The sequence below is a fragment of the Myodes glareolus genome, chromosome 2 (genome assembly GCF_982192425.1).
Source record: "Myodes glareolus chromosome 2, mMyoGla1.1, whole genome shotgun sequence".
Lineage (NCBI taxonomy): Eukaryota > Metazoa > Chordata > Mammalia > Rodentia > Cricetidae > Myodes > Myodes glareolus.
This window is the reverse complement of record NC_142027.1, coordinates 106941599-106959499: the sequence shown is the minus strand read 5'-3', so window position 1 is coordinate 106959499 and position 17901 is coordinate 106941599. Positions and strand designations below refer to the sequence as shown.

The 17901-nt window shown below is 42.0% G+C and overlaps 2 protein-coding genes across 4 annotated transcripts in view; both read right to left on the bottom strand.

Moving 5' to 3' along the window:
* LOC146895486 (NXPE family member 3-like) overlaps window positions 1-17901 on the bottom strand; it is a 78307-nt gene that overhangs the window by 31092 nt on the left and 29314 nt on the right. The window lies entirely within an intron of this gene.
* Window positions 9600-17901, bottom strand: part of LOC148123115 (NXPE family member 3-like) — a 39263-nt gene continuing 30961 nt past the window's right edge. For all 3 annotated transcript variants that reach the window (XM_087903390.1, XM_087903388.1, XM_087903389.1), the window contains 2 exons: window positions 14339-14551; window positions 9600-11069 (listed from right to left, as the gene is read on the bottom strand). In XM_087903390.1, coding sequence (XP_087759516.1) covers window positions 10537-11069; window positions 14339-14551 — 746 coding nt within the window. In that variant the 3' untranslated portion in view covers window positions 9600-10536. The remainder of the gene's footprint in view (window positions 11070-14338; window positions 14552-17901) is intronic.

Sequence of the window (17901 nt, the reverse complement as noted above, 5' to 3'; positions counted from 1 at the left end):
GATCATTGGTTAATAAAGGAACTTGTTTGGCCTGATAGGGTAGAGCAGAGATAGGTGGGGAAAACTAAACTGAATGCTGGGAGAAAGGAGGCAGAGTGAGGGAGAAGCTATGGACCTGCCACCAGAGACAGATATGCCCGAACCTTGCCAGTAGGCCACGAGCTTGTGGTAAAATATAAAGGAATGAAAATGGTTTAAATTAAGATGAAAAGTTAGATGGGTCAAGCAGTGATTTAATACAGTTTCTGTGTGGTTATTTTGGGAGTCTAGGCATTTGGGAAATGAACAAGCAGCCTCTTAATTACAAATTAATGAACCAACATGGCCAACTAAATTCACATAAAACCTGAAAAAGCTTAAAAAGTAATCTTAGACACAAAAGAAAAGAGATAAGCCTGGCTTCTTGGTAGCCAGCATTGTGCTGGTGGCATGCCCCAGCTCCTTTAATAGAGGTTTTCCTGATTCAGCTGGAAAAGAACGATGCTGTTTTGAAACAGTGGTTTCCTGGGACGTGCCACTGGCACAAACACTGGCTCTTTCAGGAGACCAAGCATTTAAATGGGGTTTGTGAACAGAGTGCTAAAACGTGCTTAATGGCAACATAGACCCACTGTGTGCCTGAAAATGGGGCTGTGAATATGACTCATGCTAGACAGACCTTGGCCTCACCATGTTGGACTGGGCAGAGTCAAAAGACAAAACAGCCTTAGTTGTTGCTTAGCATTTTAAAAATACTCCTGTACAGAAAAGAATTTCAGATATACAATAGGACATATTCAGACATAAAAGGACTCTAAATGAGTCACAGTGTGTTTTCAAAATGTACATCGGCTTGGAGAGAGAAGAAAAAGAGTATAGAGAGTTAGAAAAATAAAGAAATCATTTTTTAAAAAATAAAGCAAAGTCTTTAAAGAGATAGAGTACAGTAACAGATTAAAGAGGAAAGATAATAAAATATTAAAAAGTAATAAAATAAAAACAAATAAGCCATGTAAAGATGGAATATACACAGAGAGTCTAGATTATGTATATTATTGTGTCTTTTTTCAATTTTTTGATTGTGAAGGAGCTAAGTAACCAACATATATACTTTAAAGGTATCTTCAGATTTTGAGTCTAAGCCTATGTTGCTTTGGAAAAGAGTGTCTTCTTTTGTTTCTACAAAGGATGAAAACCTGTGGAATCCATCCAGACTAATGTGGTTCGGTGGAACAAGACTCCCTGAAAGGTTGCTGGGAATGCTCCCCCCAAATTACTTTGCACAACAAAAAGCAGGAAGCAGTTTAGAGATGACTAAACCCAAATTCCCAAATATTGTTTATAAATGCTTGTTTATATTTAAAGGGATATATACTATAAAGATTTGCATTGGTATGGATCTTGGTTTATTGGTACAAATTTGAGATCAATATATTATATGTGTATTTCTGTTCTTCATTAAGGTACTGTGTTTGTGCAGTTCATTTAAAATGTAATGTATAATTAAGAAATATAGGTTAATAGAAAGTCATCTATAATCGTCAAATTTGTAGTCATGTTAGTTAGATTTTCTAGATATACAAAGATGTATTTCAGTTAGGTATTCTTCAAATCTTTCAGAGACCTTCAGAATATGGCATTTAAAATGTTTTAAGAAGTTAGAACTTCTCATGATGAGACACATCTACTCCCGGCAGCACCAATTACATTAAGAGGAAGATGGGCATCGAAAAGGCTCCTTGTGAAGTTTGTTAGCCATTTGGGCAAGAAACTGCTCTTGTCTGTCCTGCTTGATATTATGCTGTTTGAACTGTCTATGCAGGACACACAGAGAAATATCTGCTAAACTTGCATAAAGGTGAGACGATTCTTTGGGGTTCCTGCATCATGGAAGAGTCTGCTAGACATTCTGCAGGATACGGAATAAAGTGACAAGCAAAATGCCAATATAGGCAGAACTGTCTTTGAAATTTCCTGCTTCATGGAAAAGTCTGCTGGAAATTATGGGCTTGTAGGCTGAAGATGGATGCCCCAATGCTATGAAAGAATTTTGGATGACTGTCCAGGCAGCAAGATGTCTCTGTCACTTCTAGAGTTTCAGAAGTTGCTTACAATGCATTTCCTGTTTACTTAGGTAATTTTATATCCTTCTGAAGTCTTCCATGGAGTTGAAGAATTTAGTTATAGTTTTACTTAGTTATGATAAAAGATAAAGTAGATATAAATATTTAACAATAATTCTTGCTTAATATCTGTCTTGTTACATGTAATTTTACTATGGTAACTTTAAAGCCTTCCTTTTTTATTTAAACACAAAAGGGGAGGTGATGTGGGATTCCCCTCTGTAGGCTGTGAATACCATTGGTTAATAAAGAAACTGGCTTTGCCTGAGAGGGTAGAGTAGAGCTAGGTGGGGAACACTAAACTAAATGCTGCAAGAAGAAAGGCAGAGTCAGGGGAGAAATCGTGGGGCTTCCAGAGACAGACATGGTGAAACCTTGCTGGTAGGCCACGATCCTCGTGGTAAAATATAAAATAATGGAGATGGGCTAATTCTAGACATATGACCAATATACTTAAGTAATTGGTCAAGCAGTGCTTTAATTAATACAGCTTCTGTGTGGTTATTTTGGGAGTCTGGGCAGCTGGGAAATGAACAAGCAGCCTCCCTCCAACAGATGTGTAACCTGTTTCCCTGCTCAGAAGGTTGGGAATGGAGGTGGCAAATATCCGAGGTGATCCTTGTGCTATCTGTATGACTGAGACCACACCAGATCCTCCCCTAAACCCTTAACATAACACACGTACCCTATCCAAAGAGTCCATCCTCATGAAAAACATGACACGAACTTTGAAAAATGTTTTGATATAATTCTGCACACAGGAAACTTTTCCCCAATTGTACAACACTTCAAGATGCCTAAAACCAACGGCGGGGTGTCAGGCTGTGGAAGCTTAAAGCCACACAGCCAACTGAGTCCTGTTGAACTGGACTTCTTGTTTGCCTCACCTTCAGAGTTACTCCAAGGACTCTGGTGACTGCAGAGACCCTACAGAGTATCCTGCAACACCTGCTCAGAGAGTAAAAGGGAGACCTCGATTTTACAACATTTCTCCATGGGGTCTCTAGTATAATACCTGCTCTAGCCTTAAGAGGGGTCCATAGGCAGGAAGTATGTCAGGATGTGTGCTCACCTCTGATTGGATAAGTAAGACAGAATGTGTGATCACCCTTAATTTGGGGAAGGTGTGAAGTACATAGTCCTGTGGGTTTTGCTTTTCTAAGCACCCGACTAAAGTAACTCTAGGCCATTCTATGGGGATCCCAGGTACGAACCTGGCTAGTGTCCATCCTTCTGACCAATATTTAATAAAACTTGCTTCAAAATTGGCTTAAAAAATTGGTAGTGGTCTTATTCTCTCTCAGTGGGATTAACACTGGGGGAGGGTACAAGTACTTGCCAGTTTTTATAGACCCTCTCCAGTTGGGTAGTAGGCAGTGGGTCTTGGCCTGAAAAGAGAGTCACAGAAGAGTCTTCCTTGTGCCCCAAGGATTGTGGTATCAGTTGGGTAGATTCTGAGAAATGCCTTGGTCATCTCTGGATATAAGATGTCACTAGTTTATCCACTGTCCTATACTGGAGCCTATATAGGGGGAATAAAAATGGTATGGGTTGATGGAAAAACAATGAGACACCAGGATATTTCTTTCTGGGAGTGTTTAAAAAGAACAGACCCTATTATAAAACTAAGAAACTGAGCCAGGCAGTGGTGGCGCACTCCTTTAATCCCAGCACTGGGGAGGCAGAGGCAGGTGGGTCCCTGTGAGTTCGAGGCTAGCCTGGTCTAGTGGAGCTAGTTCAGGACAGGATACAAAGCCAAAGAGAAACCCTGTCTCATGCCCCTTCCAAAAAAACCCTAAACTGAAAAATATTATAAGCAACCAGTTAAATGAGATTTTGTAAAACTTGCATTTTAGAAGATATCAAATGATTCTACAGATAATTTGGTTAAGGTAAAAATATTTTCAGACTGTCTAACAAGTTGTAACGGCATGAACAGCAAGCCTAGAAATGGGCTGTAAAAATAAAAGTCTACTCTTTTCAGGCTCTGAAAAACTCGAGATTTCCTGATTTGACAGTTGCTGTCCAAAGGCATTGCTTCAGATAAGACTGTCTGTTTTGTACTTTGCATTTTCACCTTGAACATTTAATGGGGAAGTGAGAAAGATATCTGAGACTCTGAAACTTGCTAAATGACTTATGTAGTCATTATGCTAGATAAATAAAGAGTCTCTTTGGTTGAGAGATACAGCTGCTGAACCTTCAGTTTTACATTCGTCCCCTTTTTTCCACCGAACACTCCACACTTCCTCTTTGGCACCTGAACACGGCTGAACCTGGACTTTGGCAATGTACTGATGGTTTACTAAATATGTTTCTCTTAATGATTTATATAATGTGAAAATACGTTTGTTTCTTTATTTATTATGCATATAGTGTTCTGTCTACATGTATGCCTGCTGGTCAGGAGAGGGTGCCAAATCTCATTACAGATGGTTGTGAGTGACCATGTGGTCACTGGGAATTGAGCTTAGGACCTCTGGAAGAGCAAGCAGTGCTCTTAACCACTGAGCCAACTCTCTAGCCCGGGAAAACACATTTTAATAAGGACCGTAGACCACAAAGAAAAGAGACAAAGTCATAAATCAGATAATTGGTATGAATATCTATCTCTCTCTCTCTCTCTCTCTCTCTCTCTCTCTCTCTCTCTCTCTCTCTCTCTCTTGTTCCCACTGGCTACCCACTCTGCTGTCAGCCCTGGCTGGATCTATAATTCTCATTCTGATGAAATTAACAGTGGGGATCTTGCTTCTTGAATTCTATGGCCAATTATGAAAAACAAAGGATTAATTAAGTCTAATTAATGGCTCTTAGGACCAACTAAACTTTAGAGCAGTGTGAGTCCACAATTTGACTCATCCACTAACGTGACTGAGGAATGTAACAGGCCTCCAGATTTCTTTAGGCTTCCAGATTTTATTACAACTGACTCCACGATGGAAGTAAGTTTAGCCCATAAAACTGAGTTTATAGATAACACCACCTGTCAAAATGAAAACAAAGACCTAACTAATCAAACTTCTGGGGAAGTCTCTAAAAGTACTAACCTTGCTTTTATGCTTCTGTAATTCTGCTTCTGACTAACAGTTCGTGTCAACTGAAGTATACCAACCGAGAACATGTTTTGGTTTTTACGCTTAAAAGCTCACCCTTAGAAAGACTCAAGGCTACACTGGGATCCCAAACCCACAGCGCAGTCCCCAGTCAGCTAATAAAGAGTTTCCATTGGCTTAAAACCGAGTCCACTTAATCTTCTCAGTGGGTACTCAGCCCCAGGTATGATAGCACTGACCTGTAATTTCAACCTGCAAGAGAGGGAGAAGAAGGAGCAGAATCAAGAGTTCAAGGCCATGCTAGTTGTGCTGGCCCACAATCCCCCAACATGAAACAATCCATTTCCACCCTATTTTACTTATGGCTGCTATTCCTGTGATAAAACACCATTACTGAAAAGGAGTTTGGGGAATGTGATGGCTATTCTTGCTTGTCAACTTCACTATCTCTGGAATTAACTGAAACCCCAAAATGAAGGGGCACACCTATGGGGGACTTTTGATTACTTAAGTGGGAAGATGCGCTTTTAATTCAGATCTTCGCAGTGGGAAGACATACCTTTAATCCAGATCTGTTTTTAAAAAGTGTTTTATTTATTTATTTATTATGTATACAATATTCTGTCGGTGTGTATGTCTGCAGGCCAGAAGAGGGCACCAGAACTCAATACAGATGGTTGTGAGCCACCAGGTGGTTGCTGGGAGTTGAACTCAGGACCTTTGGAAGAGCAGGCAATGCTCTTAACCACTGAGCCAGCTCTCTAGCCCTAATTCAGATCTTTTGAGGTGATGAGGTTCACCTCTATTCAGATCCATGCCTTCTGGTGGAAATTTATATAAGGACACGGAAGAAGGAATCCTTTGCTCTTTGCTTGCTTGCTCCTGCCTCATTGGCAAGTCCATTTATTCCTTCACTGGCAGTAGAGCCTACTTCCTTGCAAGTCTCGTGTTTACTGAAAACCATCTGAGACATCCAGCCTAGTGGACTGAACAGCTACTGGATTCTTGGACCTTCCATTCATCAGCAGCCATTGTAATTCATTACACTGTAAGTCACAGCTTGTAGTCTTTCTAATAAATACCCTGTGTGTGTATGTGTGTGTGTGTGTGTATGTGTGCATGTGTATGCATATAAATAACACACACACATATATACACACACATATACATACAGGTACACACACACTGTAACATGAGGGCCTGCTTGTTGGGGTTTCTGTCCTGCCTGGTTCCCACAGTCATTATGTCCCAAAGAAAGATCACACAGATTTCTACATTAGATGTAAACTCATTGGCCCTTTAACTCAGACTTTGTAATAGCTCTTATAACTTATATTAAGCCTTTATTCTAATCTATGTTAGCCACATGGCTCAGTACATTTTTTCAGTGGGGCAGGTCACATCCTGCTTCTTCAGTGTCTGGACAGGACTGGGCTGGAATGGGTTTCCTCCTTCCCAGAATTCTCCTGTTCTCATTGACCTGCTTCTACTTCCTGTCTGGTTGTACCTTCTATACTTCCTACCTGGCTACTGGCCGATCAGTGTTTATTTAAAACATAATTGACAAAATATATAAGTTTTACTACTTTACTCAAGAGAACCCTGAATAATATACTGGGTCTTACTTTTCTCTCTGTCACACATCTTTGACTCCTCCTCCTCCTGCTTCTTCCTTTCTTTTTCCTCTTCTTCTTCCTCTTCTTCTTCTTCTTCTTCTTCTTCTTCTTCTTCTTCTTCTTCTTCTTCTTCTTCTTCTTCTTCTTCTTCTTCTTCTCCTTCTCCTCCTTCTCCTTCTCCTCCTTCTTCTTCTTCTTTCTGTATGTTTTGAGACAGAGTATCTCTGTGTACCCCTGATTTTCCCGAAACTTACTATGTAGACCAGGGTGACCTTGAACTCACTAAGGTCTACCTTCTTCTGCCTCCTTTGTGTTGGAATTTAAAGTGTGCACTACCATGTCTGTCTTATTTGTCTATTTCTTTTATTTTTGAGACAGAGTTTCTCTGTAGTTGTGGAGCCTTTCCTTGAACTAGCTCTTGTAGACCAGGCTGGCCTGGAACTCACAGAGATTCACCTGCCTCTGCCTCCTGAGTGCTGGGATTAAAGACTTGTGCCACTACCACCCACCAATTGTTAATTTCTGAGTGAATGCACGGGTTCATCTCTGTGCTATATATATATATATATATATATATATATATATATATATATATATATATATATATATATATATATATACATATATATATAATTGTTTTAAAGGTTTGATTTCACATTATTATTATTATTATTGTTATTATTATTATTTTGAGCAAGGTTTCTCTGTGTAGCCCTGGCTGGCCTGAAACTAACTTTGTAGAACCAGGCTGGCCTGGAATTCAGAGATCCACCTGTCTCTGCCTTCCAAGTGCTGGGATTAAAGGTGTGCACTGCCACAATTAGCTTTATTTTTATTTTTTTCTTTTGTAGGTGAGTGTATCTATGTGAGTGTATGCTATATGTGTGCAGGTGCCTATGCCAGTGGAGGCCAGAAGAGGTCATTGTTTCCATTGGAACTGAAGTTACTAGGTGTTGTACAGTGCCCACCAAACTGGGGTCCTCTGCCAGAAAAACAATCACTCACAATCACTGGGCAATCTCTTCAGCCCCCAACCCACTTATTATAAGGATTTGTCATGACTTTGTCAAGTCTGCAGGCAAGCAGACATTGATAATTTTTTTAACAATTATATTTATTTAGTCGGCTGTGTGTATGGACATTTTGCCTGTACGCATGTGCACCACCTGTATGCAAGGCCTGTGGAGGCAAGAAAAGGGTGTCAGGTCTCCTGGAACTGGAGATGGTTGTTGTAAAGTTTTTATGGCCCGATAAGCCTCTCTGCCAAAGCCATAATCAAAATTAGACCAAATCAAACAGAATTAGAAAAAGCCCAGGTTTAATGGATGCCAGCGCTCCCAGGGGTGGGGGAGGTGGAGGGGTGGGGGAAGAGGGGGAGTAGAAGGGGTAGGGGTGGGGGCTGTAGGCCCCCTTGGAAGAAAAACGAAGAGGAGGCATTGAGAGGGGAAAGGAGAACCGTAAAGACCACATGTTCGGTCTCTGAGGGACAGTTTAAATAGCCTGTGGGAGTGGTCTTGAGCTTCTCTGGGGAGGGTTCATCATTTGGTGGACTTTCTTGGAGGTGGAGTCTGGACTGAGGCGACTCCCAGGGGAGGGGGCTTGGGGTGGAAAGTCCAACCCAAACATTTCAGAATGGATGCCAGGGGCTGGGGTGAAGCATCCAACCAAACAGTTATCAGGTTTCTGGGAATCAAATCTGGCTTGAAAGAGCAGCCAGTGCTCGAAACCACGGAGTCATTGCTCCTGCTCCAATAATTTACTGTTTTCTTCTAACCCTTTAGTGTGTTGAGGGCTAGTTAGATTAGTACATGCTAGCAGGGTCCTCGGGTTTCTGTTCTCATTGTTGTCTGGACCTAAACTGGCTCATGTCTCCTTTGGAAATGGACCATTCTTCTTTCTTACATACACAAGTGTCCACAGTGCAGCTACACTGGAGTCCAGGAAATGTTCTCATTTTATCTTTTGTGTGGCTTTGCTTGTCTTCCTAACTTTAGACATTGAAACTCTAACCACTGACAGGACTGTGTTTGGAAATCCTGACTTCGAGAAGGTAAAGATAAATGTGATTTTATTTTTATCTTTTTGTTGTTACTTTTATGGTGTTTTGCCTGCCTGCATGTCTGTGTGAGGGTATCATACTACACTGAAATTACAGACCGTTGTGAACTGCTATGTGGGTGCTGGAAATTGAACCTAGGTTCTCTGGGAGAACAGTCAATGCTCTTAACTTCTGAGCTCTCACTCTAGTCCCTTATCTTAAATCTTAATTTAAGTTAAATGAGATACTTTGTTTTATTTTTCTTCTAATTTGGTCTTGAGTTCTTTCCAGAGAGTCACTAGTTCTTTAACCCTGTCTTGATGCAGCTCCTGTGTACTGCACACCCATCACACTCAGTGTGCAGCTGGGGTGTGACTCAGTGGTAGAGCATCTGCCTAGAATCTCCCAGTGAGGGGCTGGGGTGTGGCTCAGTGGTTGATCTCCTTCCTAGAATCCCCCAGTGAGGGGTTGAGGTGTGGCTCAGTGGGAGAGCCCCTGCCTAGAATCCCCAGTGAGGGGTTGGGATGTGGTTCAGTGGTAGAGCACCTTCCTAGAATCCCCCAGTGAGGGGCTGGGGTATGATTCAGTGGTAGAGCTCCTGCCTAGAATCCCCCAGTGAGGGACTGGGGTGTGGCTCAGTGGTAGAGCCCCTGCCTAGAATCCCCCAGTGAGGAGCTGTGGTGTGGCTCAGTGGTAGAGCAGTGTCTAACATGCACAGACCCTGGGATCCATGCCCAGATTCACAAAAATAAAACAAACAAACAAACAAACAACAACAAAGGAGCAAAAGTACAAATAAAAGTTGTTGCATATATTCTGTCATGGATGTGTGGGTTCCTGCGGGTCCATGAAATGAAGACTCCTAGACATTGGGAATGAACTTAGCCTCCTTGGCTTCAGGGGCTCAGGCTTCATGAATTGAGGAGCCTTCCCTTCACATCCCAGCATCTTTATTTTTTCCTATATTTACACTTTAGCTACTAGATTTCCATATCTGAAAACAAACTGATAGGAGCTTCTGACAATACAGTGCCAGGTGCACATACCTGATTCATGAGGTACCAAGATGTTTGGGTTTTCTCTAAAGCAAGTTTTTGCATAGGCCTTGTATCCATGGGAAACTCTTAGTCAAGAGTCACACACAGCTGTTATCATTGGGAGAAGCTATAGGTACAAGGTGCAAGGGGTCTGTATTCTTGCTCATGGACTGCAAAATCTGTAATTAACCTAATTAAAAATAAAACATAAGCTGGCAGTAAGTGGTTGCATGGCTGTAATCACAGCACTCGGGAGACTGGAGCAAAGAAGAAAGGTATGATTTGGGATAGTTCAGTGGATAAGGGCACAAACATCAGGGTCTGAGTTTGAAGCCCCAACACCACATTAAAAAAAAAAAAACAAACTGATAAGAACTTGTGCTGTAGGCCCAGGGCTGTGGGTGTCAGAGACAAAAGAATGAGTGACCCTTCCTGACTGCCAGCCTAGATCCAGGTTCACCACATACAACCACAAACGATCAAATAGAAGACACTATGTAAAATATCATCTCACTTATATAAAATTAGACTTATCCATGTGGTCCATAGAAAGATGTATAAAATATGGTGACCCGAGTGTTACAGCAGGTAAGCCAGGGGTAGCTTCAGCTACCCATCATTTGCTGTCCATCATTTTGATGGCCCCGACCCAGGCTCTGCATCCATTCATTCTCTGGTCCCTCTGGTGACTCAGGTGGGGCAGATGAAAGACAGGAATAATTCCACTTCGTTGCGGACAATAAGCTTATCTGGGTGGATGTTGTCCGGTAGAGCCAAGCTGGAGGTCATTTCCCATGCATCCACAAAGGCCACTTGAAGACCATCAAAGGCAGCTTGGAGGAACCTGTTCACCTGGATTGTGAGCCAGTCACTGCCATACACGGATTTGTAACCAGTATTGGCCAGTTTGATAACCACCAGAGTACTGGGTTCCCTGTCCAGCAGGGCTTTCACAGCTTCCCGAATCCCTGCCAGTCTTCGAGCAAAGATGGATGGAGGGAAGGTTGTGAAGTGGGCTCCCACACCAAGCACCACCACCGTGTAGGGACCCCCAGCCAGGCCATGCAGAACTCTGGCCACAGAGTGCAAAGATGCCACTGGAGTGCGATGAGAGCGCAGGGGCCAGCTGTGGGCCCTCCAGTGCAGCACTGTCCCCCGAGTTGTGTCCACAGCCATCAGGGGACCTGCCTGATATTGGACATGTAGATCAACTGGCTTCAGAGCTTTTGGGAGGAGGAGAAAGAAAATATTAACATAGGAGATCAGGAAAATGCCTCAGCTGACAGCCCTGGTGCCTTGAGTTTGAACCCCTAAGATTCATAGGGTCGAGGAGAGAAACACCTCTTGTACATTGTCCTTTGATCTCCTCACACACACTATACTACATGATTGTCTGTAGAACCACACAAATATAAAGGTAGTAAAATTGTAATAATAAATTAACTTAGGATTGGGAATCATCTCATACAAATAGAGGTTCTTCCTCTTCTTTTTGACACAAGGTCTCACGATGTGGTCCTGGCTGACCTGAAAGTTACTAAGTAGATGACATGTCCTCAGAGTCATCCGTTTGCCTGTTTCCTGAGTGCTGGCCTCAAAGGTCACTATACCCAGGCTAACTAAAAATGTATACATATTTTGAGACAGGTTCTTCTCCTGTTGCAGCCCGTGTTGGGCTCGTACTTTATATCAAGATGATCTTGAGCTCCTCATCCATCTGTGCCTACTTCTCCTTGCTGGAATTGCATGTGTATCACCCCACCCAGTTTCTACCTTACTTTTTGAGACAAGGTCTCTCTATGTAGCCTTGGCTGACCTGAACAGGCTAGACCAGGCTAGCCTCAAATTCATAGGGAGATACCTGCTTCTGCCTCCCAGATCTGGGAGATGTTAAATACCACACTTGTCTGTTTTTAATTTCTTTAAATTATGTGTATGCTTGTGTGTGTCTGTCTGCCAATATGTGCAAGTGAATGCAGCTACCCAAAGAGGCCAGGAGAGGGCATCAGATTCTCTGGTGCTTGAGCAAATGAGCAGCTATGAGTCAGTGTTGTGACCATTTTGAAACAGATACACGATTTATTCTTATTTTGTGTTCATTAGTATTTTGCCTGTATGTATGTCTCCATGAGGGTGTCAGATCCCTTAGAGCTGGAGTTATAGATGGTTGCAAACTGCCATGTGGGTGCTGGGAATTGGACCTGGGTCCTCTGGAAGAGCAGTGCCCTCAACCATGGAGTTACCTCTCTAGGCCTTGTATGTGACCATTTTTAATTATCCTTGTACTCACAATCATGCTACTTCTTCCTTCTTTTCTTCTTAGGATGAGGGGAGTGGAACCCAGGGCCTCTCAGGTGCTAGACAAACACTCTACTACTGAGTTACACTCCCCTAGCCCTTACTGGATCAGCAGAGGCTAGTGCTCAACACTTGGGTATGGCTTAGGCATGGCTCAGTGGTAGAGATCCAGCCTAAAACCTCCCAACAGGCACTGGAGGAGGGGTGACAAGTGGTAGAGTACTTGCCTATAATCTGCTAGTGACATGCTGGGGTGTTGCTCCGTTCTAGAGATTTTCTATACAAGTAGGAAGACCTGAGCGTGATCCTCAGTGCCCATATTTTAAAAGAATCAGACACAGTGTCTTGTGGTTGGAACTCTAGAGCTGGTGAGGTATAGATAAGATTCTTGGGCTTGATGGACAGTCAGCCTTGCCATTTGGAAAGTTCTAGGCTAAGGAGAGAACTTGTCTCAAAAAATATTCTGTTATAAAGTGTGTGTGTGTGTGTGTGTGTGTGTGTGTGTGTGTGTGTATGAGCACACTAGCATTTAAGACAAAATCTTACATAGCTCGTGCTAGACTTTAACCTTCTTTGTACCTGAGAATGACCTTGACTTCCTAAATCCCTGCCTCTCTCTCCAGGGTGCTAGGACTATACATGTGCACTGCCACACTCAGGTTGAAGAACTATTTCTAGCTCCACTGATAGGTAGGGACACGGAGACCCTAGCATCTTCAGTACTTTACCATGATCCAATGACGGCAAGGACTGTGGCTCAGTGCATAGAATGCTTGCCTCGTGAGGCTAGAGCTAGTGAGATGACTCGTTAGGTGAAGGTGCCTTCTGTGCAAGCCTGACCACCTGAGCTCCATCCCTGGGAGGAAAGAAGCGACTTCTGGAAGCTATTCTCTGACATCTACACATGTTCCATGACATACGCACAATCTTGCACACACTTATTACAGACACATACAATAATAATAATAATAAAATAAAACATAGTGGGCTGCATCTAAGAATGACAGCAGAAATTGTTTTCTGTCCTCCCCTTCAAACACATGTGGATATACACAAAAAGGCACATGCACACACATATACACAAGAAGCTGACTGATGATGTTAGGTAGAAACTCAAGATGACTCTTTTGGCATCGTCAACCATTGCATTATTGAAAGGTTTGTTACACTTTCCTTTAGCTATGTTCATGGTCTCTGGCTTACTAAAAAGGAAGGCAACTCCCTGGTAATAATGTCATTCTTGTACGCTGGGATATAGTTTGGCTAGTAGCGAGCTTGCCTAGCGTGCAATCCCCAAGTTATATCTGAAATATTCCAAGCTGGATGTATATAGCATATGCCTGGAATTTCAACACATGAGAGATGAAGACAGGAGGATCAGAACTACAAGGTCATCTGAAGCGTAATCCTAATTAGTCTTAATAATAAAAACCTGGAGTCAAATATCAGGGTTAAAGCTGAATGATCAGAGAAGCAAAGGAACTGCCACAGTCACCTCTAACATCTCTAAATCCTCAGACAGAAAAAGGGCTGAGATCCTGTCTATGCCCTGCCTTACCACTTCCTCTCTCTGCCCAGCCATATCACTTCCTGTCTCCTGCCTGTACAGATCTCCACACCTCTTTTGTTCACTAGAGGTGAGCTCCATCCTCTGGTCTTCAGGCAAGTTTTATTCATCAGAAAATGAACAAAATATCACAACAGTTATCCTTGGCTACATATGGAATTCCGGGACAGCCTGGGATACATGAGACTGCCTTCTCACACACTAACACACACACACACACACACACACACACACACACACACACACAGAGAGAGAGAGAGAGAGAGAGAGAGAGAGAGAGAGAGAGAGAGAGAGAGAGAGTTTTTATAACAAACTCCTAGCTGGGCTTGGTGGTGTATGCCTTTAATTCTAGCACTCAGGATGCTCAGGTAGGTGGATTTTCTGAGTTTGAAGCCAGCCTGATAAATCACAGTGAGTGCCGGGTCAACCAGGAGTACTTAGTAAGACCCTGTCTCATAGAACAAAGCAAAACATTCCACTCCTTCACTCACTCACCTGCCTTTCAGGAAAGGCCAGCATCCTGCCCTACCTTTCTACCAAGCATGGGAGTCTCCTTCAATGTAAGTGTTGCCTGACTTTCCCATCATGAGTCCTCACAGGCCCTCCTCTGCCCCCATGGTCACTCACAGGGCACTGTGTCTCGCAGATACTCCCACCACTGCCGAAGGGTAGAATCCCCTATCATGTAGACAATGCGGCCAGCCAGGCAGTTCAGGATGCTGTCCACAGTGGGGAAAGAGCGGCTAGAACAGAACGTTGAGTGCCATCTGTCTTGGTAGTAGAAGCCAGAGGGTTTTGGAGACAGGTGGCCAGGGCGGCATGGGGGCCGAGAGGGCAAGGCTATAGGAGAGAGAAAAGCAGATTTAAAAAAAAAAAACAAGCAAAACATGAACATTTTACAAAATGTCAGGCATTCTTTACAATTTTTTTTTGTAAATTAATTTTCATTTACACTTGTTTGTGTGTAGGTATATGCATGCCACAGCACACATGTAGCAGTCAGAGGGCAGCTTTTGGAAATCAGTTCTTTTCTTTCACTGTATATGTCCCAGGGTTTGAACTCAGGTCATCAGCCTTGGCTACAAGACCAGAGAAAGCAAAAATACTTTGCTCATTGAGCCATTTCAATGATCTAGTCAGGCATTCTTCTGCATACTTTATGTGCAGCTTATCAATGCACTCTTACAGAGCCTGTAAAGTACTATTATGGTATGTATGTGTGTGTGTACTCAAGAACACACATGAGTGTTTCAAATGATTGCCTTAAACTTCCTAAGTACCAGAGAACGGCCTTGACCTCCTAAACCTCCTGCCTTGACCGCTAGAGTGCTGGGACGACAGGTGTGTGCCTCCACACTCAGGATGTAGCACTATTTATGTCTTCACTTACAGATGGGGATGCTGAGATCCTAGAATGTTAAGCGATTTGCTGTGATTAAGAACAAGGATGATAGAGGCAGGAACCAGAGTCCTCTGCAGGTCCGGGCATGAGTCTGTGACCTCCAAGGGTGTAGATTAGAGTCAGAGTCCTTTGCAGGACCAAGCCCAAGTCAGGGACCTTGGCAGGAGCAGACCCAGACCAGGAACATTTAAGGAAGCAGGACTGAACAAGAGACCTAGGCTGGCCCAGGCCTCAGATAGCAAACTCTACGGGAGCAGATACAAGGGAGCAACCACTGAGGGAGTAGACCTGATCTAGGACCTCTGCTGGTCCCTATGAGAATCCGGAAATGAGGAAGGAAGAGGTTCTGAGCCAGGACCTCTTCCAGAGCAGGCCTAAGGCAGCAATCTCAGCAGAAAAAGTTCCAAGCAAGCTATATCTGTGGGAGCATGCCCGGATGACCCCTGCTATTGCAGAACAAACCCAGGGAGTGCCAAGCAAACTCTAGGAACATGGCTTGACTAATGGGTGACTGGAACTGTGGCCCTGACTGTGCCACAAGGAGCAACCATCTGAACCTTAGATCCACTGGCACCTGGAAGATTATTCACTGGAGTCACAAACAGCCTCAACTATACCAATCAGAGGGCAAGATGGGTAGACAAGTTAAGAACACATACAACACCACAAAGAGAAACACTACACCAGTAAAAACTAGTGACCCTACAATAGCAGGACTTGAACAACCAAATATAGATAAAATAGAAGAAAATGAACTAAAAGGTAACTTTAGAAGAATGTTTGAGGCCCTTAAAGAGGAAATGAAATATTTCCTCGGGGGGGGGGGGGAGAGGGAGTGCGGGGAATGAGAGGGTATGGGGAGGAGGGGAGGAAGTGGAAATTTTTATAAACAAATAAATAAATAAATAAAAAGAAATGGGAAAAAAGAAATATTTCCTCAAAGAAATGAAGGAAAAGACAAACAAAACATTGGAACACATCAACAAATCCCTTAAAGAAAACCATGAAAAAGAAATCAAGCATATGAAAAAAAACTATTCAAGACTTGAAAACTGAAAAACAGACAATAAAGAAAACACAATCTGAGGGAATTATAGAAACAAATCATTGAAAAACAATCAGGAACCACAAACACAAGCATAAACAGAAGAATACAAGAGATGGAAGACAGAATCTCAAGCACTGAAGATACAATAGATAAAATAGACTCATCAGTCAAAAAAAAAACATTAAATCTAACAAAACTTAACACAAAATATCCAGGAAATCTCAAACACCATGAAAAGACCAAACGTAAGAATAATAGGTAAAGACAAAGGAGAAGTTCAACTCAAAAGCACAGAAAATATGCTTAACAAAATCATAGAAGAAAACTTTCCTAACCTAAAGAAAGATGTGTCTATGAAGATACAAGAAGCTTACAGGACACCAAATAGACTGGATTAAAAAAAAAAAAAGTCACCTCGCCACATAATAATCAAAACACTAAACACACAGAATAAAGAAAAAAAGTTTAAGAGCTGCAAAGGAAAAAGACCAAATAACTTATAGAAACAGACCTATCAGAATTACACTTGACTTCTCAATGGAAACAATGAAAGCCAGAATGTCCTGGTCAAGCGTTATGAAAACATTAAGAGGCCACAGATGCCAGCCCAGACTACTATACCCAGCAAAACTTTTAATTAGAAAGGACAAAACAAGATATTCCATGACAGAACCAGATATAACTAATGCCTAGCCACAAACCCAGCCCTACATAAAGTACTAGAAGGAAAACTCCAATTCAAGGAAGTTGGCTACATCAGCAAAACCACAGACAATTGATGATCTCACAGCAGCAAATCCCAAAGAAGGGGGAAAACACAAAAAATAATATCACCAGCAACGAAAACTATAATAACAGGAAAGAGCAATCACAGGTCATTAATATCCATTAATATAAATGAACTCAACTCACTTATAAAAAGGCACAGGCTAACAGATTGGATACAAAAACTGAATCCATCCTCCTGCTGCATACAAAAAACACACCTCAACCTCAAAGACAGATATCACCTCAGAGAAAAGGGTTGGGAAAAATTTTCCAATTAAATGGACTACAAGTTAGTGTAGCCACCCTAATATCTAACAAAATAGACTTCAAATTGAAATCAGTCAAAAGAGACAAAGTAGGAATTTCATATTAGTCAGGAAAAATCCATCAAGAGGAAATCTCAATATTGAAATCTATGTCCCAAATACAAGGGCACCCTCATATGTAAAAGAAACACTTCTAAAGCTTAAATCATACATTAAAGTCCCACTAATACTGGGAGACTTCAACACTCAAGTCTCACCACTGGACAGGACTGGCAGACAAAAAATTCACAGAAAAATAAGAGAACTAACAGATGTTATCACTCAAATGAACTTAACAGATATCTATAGAACATTCCATCTAAACATAAAAGAATATGTCTTCTTCTCAGCACCTCATGAAACATTCTCAAAAATTAACTACATACTAGGTAACAAAACAAACCTCAACAGATGCAAAGAAAAATTGGAATAACCCCATATATCTTACTAGATCACCATGGCTTAAAATTAGGATTCAACAGCAATACTAATTCCCGAAATCCCACAAACACATGGAAATTAAACAATGCTCACCTGAATCATCAATGGGTCAAGGAAGAAATAAAGGGAGAAATTAAAGACTTCCTAAAATTTAATGAAAATGACCATACAACATATCCAAAATTATGAGAGACAATGAAAGCAGTGTTAAGAGGAAAGTTCATAG